Source organism: Vitis vinifera, chromosome 12 (genome assembly GCF_030704535.1).
Source record: "Vitis vinifera cultivar Pinot Noir 40024 chromosome 12, ASM3070453v1".
Classification (NCBI taxonomy): domain Eukaryota; kingdom Viridiplantae; phylum Streptophyta; class Magnoliopsida; order Vitales; family Vitaceae; genus Vitis; species Vitis vinifera.
This window is the reverse complement of record NC_081816.1, coordinates 2,174,935-2,189,504: the sequence shown is the minus strand read 5'-3', so window position 1 is coordinate 2,189,504 and position 14,570 is coordinate 2,174,935. Positions and strand designations below refer to the sequence as shown.

General features: G+C 40.0%; 1 protein-coding gene across 1 annotated transcript; it reads right to left on the bottom strand.

The window, feature by feature from the left end:
• Window positions 1-630: 630 nt before the first annotated feature.
• On the bottom strand, window positions 631-4,175 carry LOC100257381 (G-type lectin S-receptor-like serine/threonine-protein kinase SD2-5). The gene is made up of 2 exons (XM_010658771.3): window positions 2,676-4,175; window positions 631-2,501 (listed from the first exon to the last, which is right to left on the bottom strand). Exons 1-2 carry the CDS (start codon window positions 3,316-3,318, stop codon window positions 772-774), a joined length of 2,373 nt encoding a protein of 790 aa, XP_010657073.1. The 5' UTR covers window positions 3,319-4,175; the 3' UTR covers window positions 631-771.
• Window positions 4,176-14,570: the final 10,395 nt, after the last annotated feature.

Below are 14,570 nucleotides of genomic sequence, written 5' to 3'. Positions count from 1 at the left end.
AACACTTGATAGTTTAGAAATCTTGTTCTAATAAAAGAAATCAACAATTCCGTTTTAATAAAATATTAGTTCAAAAATTCTTTTTAATAAAAGTAAGATTTCATAAAAATTCATAAAAGTGTTTTTAGGAAAATCTAGAAAATTATTTTTTAATAAAATTCAAAATTTTTTTAATAATAATTGTTTGAAAATTTATTTGTTTAATAAAAATTATTCAAAAAATTGATTTTTAAATAAAATTACGCAAAAGGTTATTTTTAATAAAATTGTCCAAAAAAATATTTTTTTTATATAAATTATAAAATCCTTCATTTGAATGAGATTACAAGTAATTTTTGTAGATAAATGTATTAAATAATCTTTTAATAAGAATAGAATGAGAATCATTTTTGCAAATTAAAGTTGCAAAAATCTTTTTTTCAATAAAATTGGATTAAAAATATTTTCGTAAATAAAGTTTGTAAAGAAATTAATTCTTTTGTAAATAAATTAAATCGAAGTACTCCTGTAACTAAATTTATAACAATTCATTTCCTAACGAGGATAAATAAAAACTATTTTCTTGTGAATCAAATCATTTTTTTTTTACATAAAATTATTTTTAATAAATTCTTTTAGCAACAATAAGTGTAAATAACTTTTGTGGAAATTGAATACAAATAAAATTTAATCAAATCATCTATTGAATACATATGACTACTATGCATCCAGAATCGCAATGGTGTACTCCCAAGAGAAATTTTTAAGTCTCATGAATTTGTGAAAGCTTCTTTACCTTGGCCCTGATAAAACAGATGCCAGTAATGGAGTAGTACTAGAACTGGCAACACCTTCCTTGGGACCAACAACTGTTAAGGATCCAGGCAGTGGCAAAGGTGAGAAGCTATAATCCAGGTTCTCATCAACATCGACCAAACCCTCCAGAGCTTTCACTACCATGGACATGTAAGGTCTCTTAGCAAAATCACTTTGTAGGCACCATGCTCCCACTCTCATCATCTTCACTACTTCTGTTCCATGTAATTGCATCTCCTCAGTACGGTGTTTATCAACCATGTCCAAAAGCTGCTCCTCTTGTGCCTTCCTCTTGAAAATACTCAGTAAATGCATATCTTCCTCAGGCCGAGACCGGTCTATGTTTTTCCGCCCGCACAAGATTTCCAATACCACAACACCAAAGCTATAAACATCCACTTTTTCTGTGATTACTGCACTCAACCACTCAGGAGCTAAATAACCAGGTGTTCCCCTCATTGTTGTTACAACTTGACTTTGGTCCCTGTCTATAAGCTTGGATAAGCCAAAATCAGAAACTTTTGCATTGAAGTGTTCATCCAAAAGGATGTTTTGGGGCTTAATATCCAAGTGAAATATTTTCTTTGTGCATTCTTCATGGAGGTAGGAGAGTCCCTTGGCTATGTCAAGGATGATCTTTCTTCTGGATTGCCAACCAAGAGCAAGGTCTTGGTTTTTGTGGAAGATCCATCTATCCAAGGATCCATTGCACATGTACTCATAGACTAAGAGCCTATGTGATTTTTCAGCACAAAATCCAATTAGTATTACCAAATTGACATGGTGAATGCTGCCTATTGTCTCAACTTCTGCTAAAAATGATTTCTTTACTTGGGCTAAACCTTCAAGTAGCTTCACTGCAACCTTGACACCATTGCCCAATGTGCCTTCATAGACTGACCCAAATCCTCCTTCCCCAAGCTTCCGACTAAAATTTTCAGTTGCAGCTTTCAAGCCTCCATAAGAGAATCTAGTGGGCATTCCTGATACCTGATCTAGATAATCCTCCTCAACTTCCATGGTATTATTTTTCTTCCTGAAAAGAAACAGGCAAGTGACAATTAAGATAAGCACACCAAAGAAAGCTCCAAGACTCGACCCAATTATGATTGGAACATGCCCTGTTTTCTTCCCAGCTTTGCTTCCAACTTGTTCTGTATTATTTTCAATTGGAGAGTCCACCACTTTAAGAAGTACGGTGGAGTTCACATATGTTTCTTCATGTTTCCCATAATTTCTTATGAGTGAAAAAACTTCAGACAATAAGTAGCAATTCCCATTGGAAGAATTCCAATCATATAGAAATCTAGCGCCTTTGCATGAACAGTTCTTCAAGCAAGCCTGTTTGCAATTCTCCATATCTGTGTATACAGTGTCCTCTCTGAAAGTAGAGTATCTGTAGTTGTCAAGCTCCATAAGACTGTAATATTGGGAAGATAAGCAAGAAATGGAAGTGATTTCAGAACATCCAAGATTGGGTAGCCGATCATCTACTGGCCTGAAGTACTTTGCCGCATTACTTGAATCTCCAGGACAGCTGCACTGCTCGTCTGAACAAATTCCATATTTTCCACAGGACAATGGATATTCACAATTGCCTTCATTGGTTTGCAGGAGATCAGCTACTTCCTTCCATTCAGATTCTCTCCACTCATAAACTCTCAAATGACCATCGGGGTCCAACTTCATGAACTGAGAAGACAATGCTGCAGGAATCGAAATCACTGAATCTGTATCATTTGGCGCAGCAGTAGGTATGAACAGAGCAAGGCTTTCATTCCTGAATTGAATATAACTTGGTTCTGTATTATTTTTCATGCCTCTAACAGTCTTGTTATAATAGAACTGTGGAGGACTAGAGTCAACATAAGCTACCATACCTTCATTAGTAACCAAAAGTGAAGGCAAACCTTCACTCCAATTTGATGAAGATACACTTGCTGTCAGCTCCTTCCCTGAAACCAACTTTTGGCTGGGAACTAAACAGTCTGTCGGGTAATCAAAAGACTGCCAAACGGTATTGTTATTTTGGTCAAAGAGCACAAGGTTGCCTGCTTCAGTTAAGTTTAATCCTGCAATAGATTTGCCACTTGTGTTTGTAGACCAAATCAGGGTGCCATCAGCATCTTCTAAGGTCAAATCTCCTCCTTCAGTAAGTTCCAGGGTAGAAGTAGCATTAATTCTGAACGGATTGTTTCGATTAGCAGACCACACAAGTTCTGGTAAATCCATGTTTTGGAAGATAAGGACACCAAAGAAGCAAGCGTCGCTCCCAATGTAGCAGTAGAAGCCACAGATGAAACCTGAGCCAGTGGTTTCTCTAAGAAGGATGGGCTGTGGAACAGCATACTCTGAGGAATTTGTTGATATCACCTCCCCAATTTTGTTGGTCCATGAACTAGAGAGGTTTGCATTACTTGGATATTGGATATATTGAGCATCGGTTAGGGGGAAACAAGAGATCAGTAGAAGAGAAAAAAGAAGAGCAGAAACAGAAGAAGACTCCATCCGATACAGGCCCATGGCCTCCTCAGATTAGGAAGTTTTAGATTCCCCTTAAGACAAGTGAAAGAGAAGGAAGAGGATCAAGAGATGATCTAGTATGGAAGGACATAATAGAATTGGGAACCAAGGCCAAGCAGGCTTCGAAATATTGACACTTGCCGTGACGAGTCGGATACCAGATACGATCCTATGCACAAACTCGGCACTAAATCGGCGAGAGTCGGTTGAATCGGCTGAGATTTCCAGTCAAAAAGGAGAGTTTTTATTCTTTAAATCACAACAGAGTATCAGAATTTTTTCATAAAAATCAAAGATTCCCCTTCAAACTTTCAGCCCATCAATCCCGTCCACCATGATGAAGATCAAAGAAGAAGAAGAAATCAAATTAAACCCCACCTGTGACTCTTTTTTGGAAGTCTATGAGAGGAGAAACCACCAAAGGAGTGAGGGCATTAACTTACCAACAATCGCGTACGGTGGACTGCAGGACTGATACTTTCACCGGTGAGGTCGGCGACCATGGTTCAAAGTAGTGGGTCTCGCGGTGGTGGTGAAAGTGAATAAGGTGGGTCTTACAGTCACTGCTTGCTCCCCCCTCCCATTGCGGGTCTTGACTCTTGCAGTGGTAGCGTGGGTGGCTGCTTGCTCTCCTCTCCCATTGTCGGTCTTGACTCTTTCAGAGGTAGGGTGGGAGCACAAAGCCTCAAAGATTGGGAAAGTGGGAGTTGACTTACCAACTGACCAAGTCGAGCTAAGAAAGCAGGGTTAAGCAACTTCTACTTTTGTGCATTGCCGTCTAAATATTTTCTCTGAACTTTGGCATTGAAATAGTCATCCAAAGGTTGTTTTGAGGTTTGATGTCCTAGTGAAATATTTTCTGCCTGCTTTCTTCATGGAGGCAGGTCTTCTGCATTAGAGTTCAACTTTTTTTTTTTTTTCTAGCCAGGTTTGACGAATGAACCCTGCAGGCCAACCAAGTCCAAATTTATAATGAGAAAGTAGAGATAATATATTAAAACAGAAAGCTTACAGACGTCATGGGAAATTATAAGTCTTGTTTGGTTCATGAATCAAAATGAATTTCAGAAAATAGTTTTCATTCATTTCTAAAATTGGAAATAACAAGAGCCCTTTAGTTGTTTATCATCTATAGCTATTTACCTGTGCAGAAAAAGAGACAAAACCAAGTAGAACAAACACATAAGTCTTAGACCTAAAAATCTACAATGGAGCAGAAGGATCAAAATGACATCAACAGTAGAATTTCTTATTTAGCAGAGCTAATTAAGACAGAATGTTATTTTTCTCATTTTTGTGGGAGTCCCATTTCCTGGTCCTGATAGATGTAATGGCAATGCAGGAGAGGCAATAAAGCCATTATTGTCTGTTTCCATTGGTCTTGGTACTGATGAATTAAAGAGATTGCATTCAGGATTATCTTGAACATCAGTCACCCCCTCCGAAACCTTAATCAACACTGATATAGCAGACCTCTTGGCAATATCATTTTGTAAACACCATGCAGCAGGCCTCATCAGTCTCCACTTCTTCTCCTTGTAACTGTATCCTCACTGTAGTAATAAACAACCCAAATTGGGCTATTAAAGCTTTGGCTACCCCAATAAGAACTGTCAAAGGCAATCAAGCCTATCTGTGACTGCTATTACATTGACAAGCATTTATTTGGCTGGCCAAACCTATTTTCTTTTCAGCACTGTCAGGTTGCATGAGTTGCACTAATCTGTCAATCCCAAGATTTGCATTTGGATTATTGCTCGGTTCCACGAATTATCTGTACTGAACTGCACAAGGACAATGTCACCCCTCCTAGGATTGAAAGCACCTTTGACAAGGGCTTCTTGAAGGTTCAGAGAAGCAAGCTGCTGCTGAATAGAGGCTACCCTCTGATCTCTGATTGTTTGGACATAAAATCTACCACCACTCTCTGACTATAAGGCCGCCGACTGGTGCAAAATGTGTTCCCTTGCATTATTGATGCTTCCAGTAACCATGTCAGTGCACTTGAGCTCCTTGCTTCAGAATCTTTCAGGTGTTACAGAACCAGAATTTTCTTATCCATCAGGTGTGTTGCCATCACTTTCAACAGAATCATCTCCAGAAGAAGCTTCTGCAAAACTAAATGTTTTCCTGCCTTAAACCTTTAATGGAACTCCCTTCGATTGGTAAATCGATGAGAGTCATATCAGGGATGTGGAAATCTTCAATATCACAAGATTGATAACCAGATGTGTTGCTACTCTTATCGTTGTTAAGGGTGGTCATTTGCAGTGTGTCAGGGCAATCCTTGCAACCTTGGGGGCTTGGCAAAAGATGGCGAATAGTTAGCAATCTGGGAGAAGCTAATAGCCAGTGTGTGAGCACCGTCAACCTTTCCAGATTTCACGTTTGGAGGCAGGTGACCTGTGGTGCTGGAAGACAAATGCAGATCAGAAGCAACAGCTGACTTTCCAGATCTCAGGCTTGCAACTGAATGCCCTTCAGTGATGGAAGATCAATGAGGATCATATGCACCAGATGGTAAAGATTCAACTTCTCTAAATTTCAATCGATGTGAGGTACCTCTCAGAGCTCAAAGATGAAAAGCTCCTGGCGTTAGGAGCATCAATACTAGTTGAATCTTCTCCAGAACTTTTCTGATGAAGCAACTCCCTCAATAGGCTTTCTGATCCCTAGGGCAGCTGGATGAGCAACGTCTAACACAGTGGCTTTGGTCTTGGAAACTTCAGCTCCACTGGCATAGGATTGAGCAGAATCATTTTGGGCATCATCACTAGCTGTGGACTCTTCTAAACATTCTGACGTCTCAATGTCTAAGTTGTCCACTGTTTCCTTGAATACCAGCTTCTTCATGGTGAGATTTGTCCAGAGAATGAATGTTTTTCTTGGGAACCTCACCATGTATATTCCAGTTTGCATTCCTGATCCAATCATGAGAGAGTTGCTGATCTTTCAGTGGGAAAACCAAAAGATTGGTTACTATTCCCTAAGACAACAGTTTTCACAGCATTAGCAGATAAGCATACGTTAGAATCTCCAGTCTTATCAATACCAGATTGTAGCTCCACATTTAAATTTGTACAATTTTGTTCCAGTCCAGCTTGGCTAGCAATCTCTCTGATGCATCATACCCCTTCTCGTAAAGATTGCTGTCATTTAGAATATGATTGGCAAACTCTGGAACAAATGAGCAAAGTGCTTTCACCGAATGTGACAGTGCGCCACTTGGTATGCAAGTCACTCCAGTTTGTCCAGTTTTGTATGCTGTCTCAAGAGTGACATTGCCCAATGCCTCAGTCTCAGATTTCCCATTGATCAGTTCCACAGCTTCTTTAAGCATAGAAGCATCAACATTACCAGAAACTGAAACCCTATTAAGCAGTGCATCTTAAACTTTGGCATTTGGTTCAATTGCCATTTTAGAAATGGATTCTGCTGCTTCAGCGAGCATTCCAACTTGGCCTAGAACTCCTACCATGCAACATAATGTTCAACAGAGGGCTGAATGCCTCCTTTTAGAAACATCTCATTAAATATCTTCCAAGCTTCAAGAAAGATTTAGTAGTCAGTGTAGGAGCTTTCTATTTCTGGTTCCAAAACAAGATTCAAGTCAGTAAGGCAGATGTCAATTTTAGCTTACGATTCACCTGCTTCATTTCCTTTTCAACTTCAGTCTGTTTACCTGAGGTTTGAGGGAATTTGGTGCTTGAGGGAGCAGGCTCTGAACTGGGAAACCATGAAAGATATCTGGAAGCAGTTGTTGGATCGTAAGCACAACTTGGATGAACTGATGCCAATCTATTAAAAGGAGTTGCTCCTTTACACTTATTAGGTGGTAGATATGCTTCTCCATGGCTCAATGGTAGCATGTGATTGGGCAGTATTCCCAGTTTCCTCAATATAGTTATCGCTAATCCTGGAACCATGTACCAGGCCATCTGTGAAAACTCCAAAATCAGCAAATGCTCCAATTGGCTGGACTGATTCCATCTTTCCCTGTAGAAGTTGCACCAGGACCAGTTCTTCATGCTTGATCAGTATCCTCTTGCATGCCTCGTAGCACATGAAAGAAAACCCAGTAACAGATACCACTTTCATGCAACTTGGGCACAACCCTCTACACAGTCCAGGGAGCCCTTCCATTTCAAGTATGCTTGCAAGAGCATGTAATACTTTCTGGTTTTGTATCCCATTGAGAGCTCCAGCCTGTATGATGCTTTTGAGCAGCCACAAAAACAGAATCCCCCTATTCAAGGTAATAGATAGCCTCCTTTTGGAATGTAACCAATTCAAAAGGAAAAACAGGCACCATGTCAGGAACAAATTCATGAATGTAACCCAGCAATCCCTTCACTACCTCCACAGACAGCCCAGGTCTTTTTCTTCTGCTGTTGTCTAATCTTGTAGAAGTAATCTGGCCTTTTCCATTTTCTGGAGCTGTCACTCCCATGAACCACATTCCTATATACAACCATGGTATCGATGCTCCAGATATATCACCACTTTCAAAAGTGAGAACAGAGCCAGGTATCCTAGGAAAGTTATTCAAGTTCCAGCCTGGTCTTGAATGTCGTCCATCTGAAGTAGAACCAACAGGACTGGAAACTTTGGGAAACCCACTGTCAAAATCCCCAGCTTCACACCCTCAGTAACTGCATCCTTGGCTGGCTTTGCAATTTCTTTCACCAGGCCCTCTGCAATTAGGGCTTTGTGTTCTTTGAGGATAGCAACTGCCTTGTGAAGCAGCTCAGTTCGCTTCCAAAGCAGTGTCTTTTCCCATAACTTTTTGGCATTTTTTGCTATTTCCATGACCTAGTTGACCTCTTCTTGTGAACAAGCTTGAACCCTGTACTGAGTCTTCCTGGTGGTGGGGTTAACAATGGCTACAGACTTCCCAGAAGCAGCCTTCTTCCCTTCTTCCCTTCTCCCTCTGAGTAGTATTTGTGCACATCTCCATCAAAACCTTCAAAATGTTCTACAACGTCCTGATTATTGTGCCCAGACTAAATGCTGAGAATATGAGAGTGCATATCAGTTCAATAATCTTCCACTCAGGTTTATAACAGATGATTGTACCATCAATCAAAACACTAATGTTCTGGATGGAATCCCCAAGCACATGAAGACATGCCCCCTGTACATTGATATTCCATTGCTTCTTTTATTTAACTCCACCCTTCACCTTCTGCTCATGGATTTTGTCACATCGACCATAGCATTCCAGACATACTGATCTCTCTCATCCTTATGATAAACAGGTGTAGCAGACCATACTAAAGAATGGAGATGGCAGAAAAGTGGAACAGTAAGAATGTTGCTGCTGCTGTTATATTTTTATTGATTTTGATTAACACATATAAATACACGTATGGAGGAAGGTGCAAGAAGGGAAGTCAAAGATCTTTACAACATTTACAGTAACTGCAATATTTTGACCCTGAATGTATGGAGAGAATCATGGCTTCAGCAATTGTATTTGGGAAGAATCCAAACTGTCTATCAAGGGAAGAGATCAAGCTCTCTATCGCGAGAGGGATCCAAGCTATCATGCCCCCACAAGATGGAGACTCCATTGGAGACTCCAATCTTGGAACGAAGTTGCTCAAAACGAGTATGGGAAAGGGGCTTAGTGAGGGCATCAGCAAGTTGATCATCACCACTGATATAGAAGACAATTAGTGAACCTTGCTCAACTTTGTCTCGTACAAAATGAAAATAAATAGAAATGTGTTTCATACAGAGTGGAAAACTGGATTGGCGCAAAGGTAAGTAGCATCCACATTGTCACAATGAATAATTGGAGGCTTGGGGAGAGAAACTCCAAGTTTACCAAGTAAGGATTGCACCCAAGATAATTCAGCAGCAATGGTGGCCACTACACGGTACTCAACCTCAATAGATGAACAGGCAATAGATTTTTGTTTGTGAGAGGACCACGAGATAGCATTGCCACCGAGGTAAACAATATAAGCAGTAGTAGATGTTTGATCATCGCGATTTCCTGCCCAATATGCATCAGAGTATGCACTTAGCAAGAGAGGCTGATCAAAGTGTAAGAGAAGACCATGATCAATAGTGTGTTTGAGGTAGCGCAAGAGTCTCTTAACAGGAGTCCAATGATTGACAGTGGGACGATGCATAAATTGAGATAACTTGTTCACAGAATAAGCAATATCTGGGCAAGTTAGAGAAAGATACTAAAGAGCTCCAATCACCTGACAAATGACAGTAGCATCTATAGAAGCAGTGCCATCATGAAGTAAAAGTGGTTGAGTAGTGGATAGTGGAGTGTGAACATCCTTAGCACTGTCTATGTGGAATCTAGTGAGAAGATCTCACATGTATTTATGTTGAGTAAGCAAAAGTCCATGTGATGTAGTGGTGACTTCAACACCTAAGAAATAATGAAGAGCACCCAAGTCTTTCAGCGAGAATCATCTTGATAGAGCAGTCAAAGAGGTGGAAACAAGAATAGGATCACTGCCAGTCACTAGCAAATCATCCACATAGACGAGAAAGTAGATGGTGGCAGATGGCCCACAATAAACAAATAGAGAAGTGTCAAACTGAGAATTGAAGAACCCACAGTCTAAAAGAAACTGTTTAAGTTCCCTGTACCTTGCTCTGAGAGCTTGTTTTAAGCCATATATTGCTTTCCTGGGACGACAAACATGAGAAGGATTAGTAGAATCCACAAAACCAAGTGGTTGAGACATGAATACCTCTTCAGAGAGTGTGCCTTGCAAGAAAGCATTATTAACATCGAGTTGTTGGATAGGCCACCCATGAGAAAGTGCTAAGCAGAGAACGATGCGAATGGCTGTACCACACCAGGGTGTTGATGAAAGCCCTTAGCTACAAGACAAGCCTTATAACGAGTAATGGTACCTTTTGGGTTTTGTTTTATGCGAAAGACCAACTTACAACCAACAATATTTTGACTGGAATGAGAGGGAACCAAATCCCAAGTACCATTACAGATAAGAGCAATAATCTCATCAGACATAGCTTGGCTCCAATGTGGACCCTTAATTGCCTAAGACACACAGGTGGGCTCCATGGGTTCAGGAAGGGGATGTTTGGTGGTTTGGTTGAATTATTTGGGTTTTAAGCGTGAGTGGTCATGGGATGTGTGAAAGTGAGAGGTTGGGAATGAGGCATGGATGTTGGTTGGAAAGGGGAGCATAAAGGTGGCTCGGGTGTTGAGATAGGGGTTGGTGGTGCAATAGTGCATGAATTTGAATCATTGTGCATAAGTACAACAACTAAATCTGAGGGTGCAGCAACCGCGACATAATGAAGAGAGTTAGTGTTAGATGGTGACAGTAGAGGTACGCATGTAGGCTCACGATCATGATTGGCAACCACTAATGGAACGAAAAAATGTGTAGGGTACCACGATGAAGAGCTATTCGATGCAATATGAGAATTGCTTATAGAAGATCAAGAAGGAAATTCATGCTCAATAAATTGAACAGGCCTGGAGTGGAAAATTTTATTTGTGGAAGGATCATAGCATCTATAGGTGCTTTGAGAGCTGGAGTATCCAATGATAAAACATGGACAGGACTTTGGTGCTAATTTGTAAGAGGAGTAAGGGCAAAGCCAAGGGTAGCAGAGACAACCAAAGACACAAAGTTTGAGATAATTTGGTGGTTTGTGGAAAAGACACTCAAACGGTGATTGAAGATTTAGAAGAGGTGTAGGCCAACGATTAATAAGGTATGTTGTTGTTTGAAAGGGAAAGCTCTAGTAAAAGTAGGGAAGAGATGCTTTGTGTAGTAATGTGAGGCCAATTTTAACGACATAACGATGATAATGTTCAGCAGAACCATTATGCTCTGGAGTGTGGAGAGCGGTTTTAAGGTGTTGAATCCCTTGTGATTGACAAAGAGATATAAGTTTTTCATATTCCTCCCCACCATTAAAATAAATAGAGACAATTGGTGTTTTAAAAAAAATTTCCACCATAGTCTTGAATTTGATAAACACAATGAACACATCAAATTCATGATGCAAAGGATAAAGCCAAATGTATTTAGAAAAATGGTCCATAAAAATTACATAATACCGAAAATTATTCGCTAATATAACAAGAGGAGGGCCCCAAACATCATATAAATAAGATCTAGGGGACCTTGACTTTGAAGGGAGCAAACACCAAATGGCAAACTATGACTTTTATTACATTGATAGGAATTACAAAAGAAATTTTGTGAAAGTTTGTGAGGAGATCAAAATGTGACCACTATGGAGAAGATGATTGAAAATTTTGATTGAAGGGTGTCCAAGACGGTTATGCTAATCATGTGTTGGAGCAAGAACACTGACTAAAGCATGTGGAGTCATTGTAGTAGAATTCCCAACACTTGGCTACTAGTAGATGTCATGGTCGTTGTGTCCTTGAATTAGTTGTGCCCCCATGCGCATGTCCTTCACAACAAAATGAGATGGAAAAAAATCAATGGAGGCATGATTTGATTTACAAAATTGAGAGACAGAAATTAGAATTTTTTGTTTTCATGGAATGGACAAATAAAACATTGGATAAGAGAAACTTATTGGAAGGGGTAGGAAGGTTGGTTGACCCTGTGTCAGTAATTTTAAGGCCTATACCATCTCCAATGACGATATCATGGGCCCGTCATAATCTTGGTGCCAATTAAGATTGTTAAAATCAATAGTCACATGATGAGAAGCACTCGAGTCCATGATCCAATTAGTTGAGCTAGCAATGGTTGTGGTTGTGTGATGTGCCTTAGATGGTGTTCGGGGAGTGTCATATTGGAAGTAGCACCGTTGAGCAGTATGCCCTCATTTTGCACAAATTTGGCATACAACATTCTTCCAATGTTAATTGTTGGGATTCTGCCAAGGTTGATTTGAATTGTTGCCAAAGTTTATGTTTGGAGAGCCACGGTTATAATTGGAACCATAGTTGGAGTCCTTCAGTTTCTGCCAATGCTGATTGTTGCGGTTGTTAGTCCCATGATTTGCAAATTTGGTGTTATGACGAGCAACATTTGCTGTAACAAGTGAGGGATTAGGTTGGATTGCATCACTGTTTAGAAAGTTCTCATGCTTTATCAATGTGTCAGAGAGCTCTTCAAAGGTGATGGGGTGCTCTCTTTAACGTACTACAACCACAACTTCCTTGAACTCTTTGCCTAATCCTTGAAGACATCGAATAACAATATCATCTTCATCTTATGGCACTCCAATAAGAGCAAGTTCATCACAAATACCTTTGAAAGTATAAAGGTATTCCGAAACAGGTTTTATGCCCTGGGTTATCGAGGTGAATCTGCCTTTCAAATACATGATTATGGAGCGAGAGCGATTGGCAAACCTCCTTACAAGACAATCCCAGGCACCACGAGTAGTTGTTGCAGAAGATACAAAAGAAATAATGGCCTCGGATAAAGAAGCAAGAATGGCATGCAAAATAAGTTGATCCTGTATTTTCCAAAGAGTATAAGAGGGGTTTTGTATGCTGGTGTTGTTCTCAATGATAAAAGGTTCAAGACTAGGCGAGGTCTCATTGATATATCCCAGTAAATCATAACCAAACAAGAAGCTATGGAATTGGGCTCTCCAGGAAATGTAGTTTGAGGATGTAAGTTTCAATGGGAATTGAGCAGTTGCTTTATAGAAATCAGGTTTGCTGAGTTGTATTGATTGATAATGGAAGAAGCAAAAATAGAGGTTTGGGTGGTGCTTTTGGAAGCCATCGCTGTCGGATGGATAGTTCTCTCGTTAGAGAATTGCTTTGATACCATAAAGAATGGAGATGACAGAAAAGTGGAATAGTAAGAATGTTGTTGTTGTTGTATAATTTTATTGATTTTGATTAACACATGTAAATACATGTATGGAAGAAGGTGCAAGAAGGGAAGTCAAAGATCTTTACAACATTTACAGTAACTACAATATTTTGACCCTGAATGTATGGAGAGAATCACGACTTCAACAATTGTATTTAGGAAGAATCCAAACTGTCTATCAAGGGAAGAGGTCAAGCTCTCTGTCACGAGAGGGATCCAGGCTGTCTATCACATACAAAATACCCTCCAGTTCTGAGGATCCTATTGAGTTCCATTAATGGTCATCCACCATCTGCATCCCAATGGACCCTACAACGAGCACAGTGGGCCAAATCATATACATCATCTGGATACGCCAGTTTTTGGGTTCCAATGACTGCAAGAGTAGCAGCAATTCCTTGCTCTGGAGCACTGTATTTTGAGCCACATGTTCATCCTTTAGAACAAAAGACATGGTAATTACATATTTATCCAGCAAATAGCCTCCAAAGTTAGCAACGCCAATGCCAAATAACTTTGATCTTCTTCTCCCTAGCTTCTTTGTCATTGTACACAAATCGTACTCCATATGCGTCTATCTTCGAAATAGGCTCATTCCTTGGGGTTTCATAATCCATTTCTGGTTTGGTTTTTGTTCTCTGTTTCTCTTTAACACTCAGCATATTCACCACTTTGCTATCTAATCCATGCTTGAGGCCAGGGGCATGCAATCAAATGTACACCAAAACAGACACCAAACACAGAAAAGACGCAGAAAGGAACTTAGACAAAAACATGGTATATATTAAAAAAGGAAAACCATTAGGTGCAGCCCTGTTTCATTATCTTATCAACAAGCTCGAGACCATATGTGAACCCAGATCAAACGTAAGAAAGAAAGATAATGAATGCAACAAAGCTTCCCAATATGTCATAGCAGATCAAAAACAAAGTTAGGAACAAAACCAGAGGAATGGGAGTTGGAGTAAATCCATAACAATCTGGAAATCATCAGTAACAAGTCTCAGTAATAGCAAATGAAAGAAAAAAACATAAAGGAAAATGGGTTTCACAATGGAAAGCTTACCTTAGGGGATGCTGGCCGGTGACCATCTTCTCAGGAACCCAAGAACCACTAGCTTCCTCCTCTGGCTCCTTTCTCTTTTCCTTCCTCCAGCTCTTCCTCTCTCACCGATTTCTTGCTGCTCAAGCTGAAAATAAACCAGAGAATCCTCACTCTCTACCGGTTTCCTTCTTTGGTTTCTTCCTCTCTAAGCCTTTTTTTTTTTTTTTTCACTTCTCTCTCTTGCTTCTTTAAAACCCAGAAGACGAACCATCCCCTGCTAACCACCCCTAAGAAAAAATGCCACCTGCTCTTTCTCTATTGTCTCTAAAACCCAAGGAGCCTTCCCCACTCTCAAACCTCTCACTCTACAACCCACTAGTAGC

Coding starts and splice junctions, on each gene's coding strand:
- LOC100257381 (XM_010658771.3), bottom strand. CDS start 3,318: ATGGGCCTGTATCGGATGGAGTCTTCTTCTGTTTCTGCTCTTCTTTTT. Junction 2,502..2,675: donor ACTTTTGGTTACTAATGAAG/GTATGGTAGCTT, acceptor CGATTCCTGCAG/CATTGTCTTCTCAGTTCATG.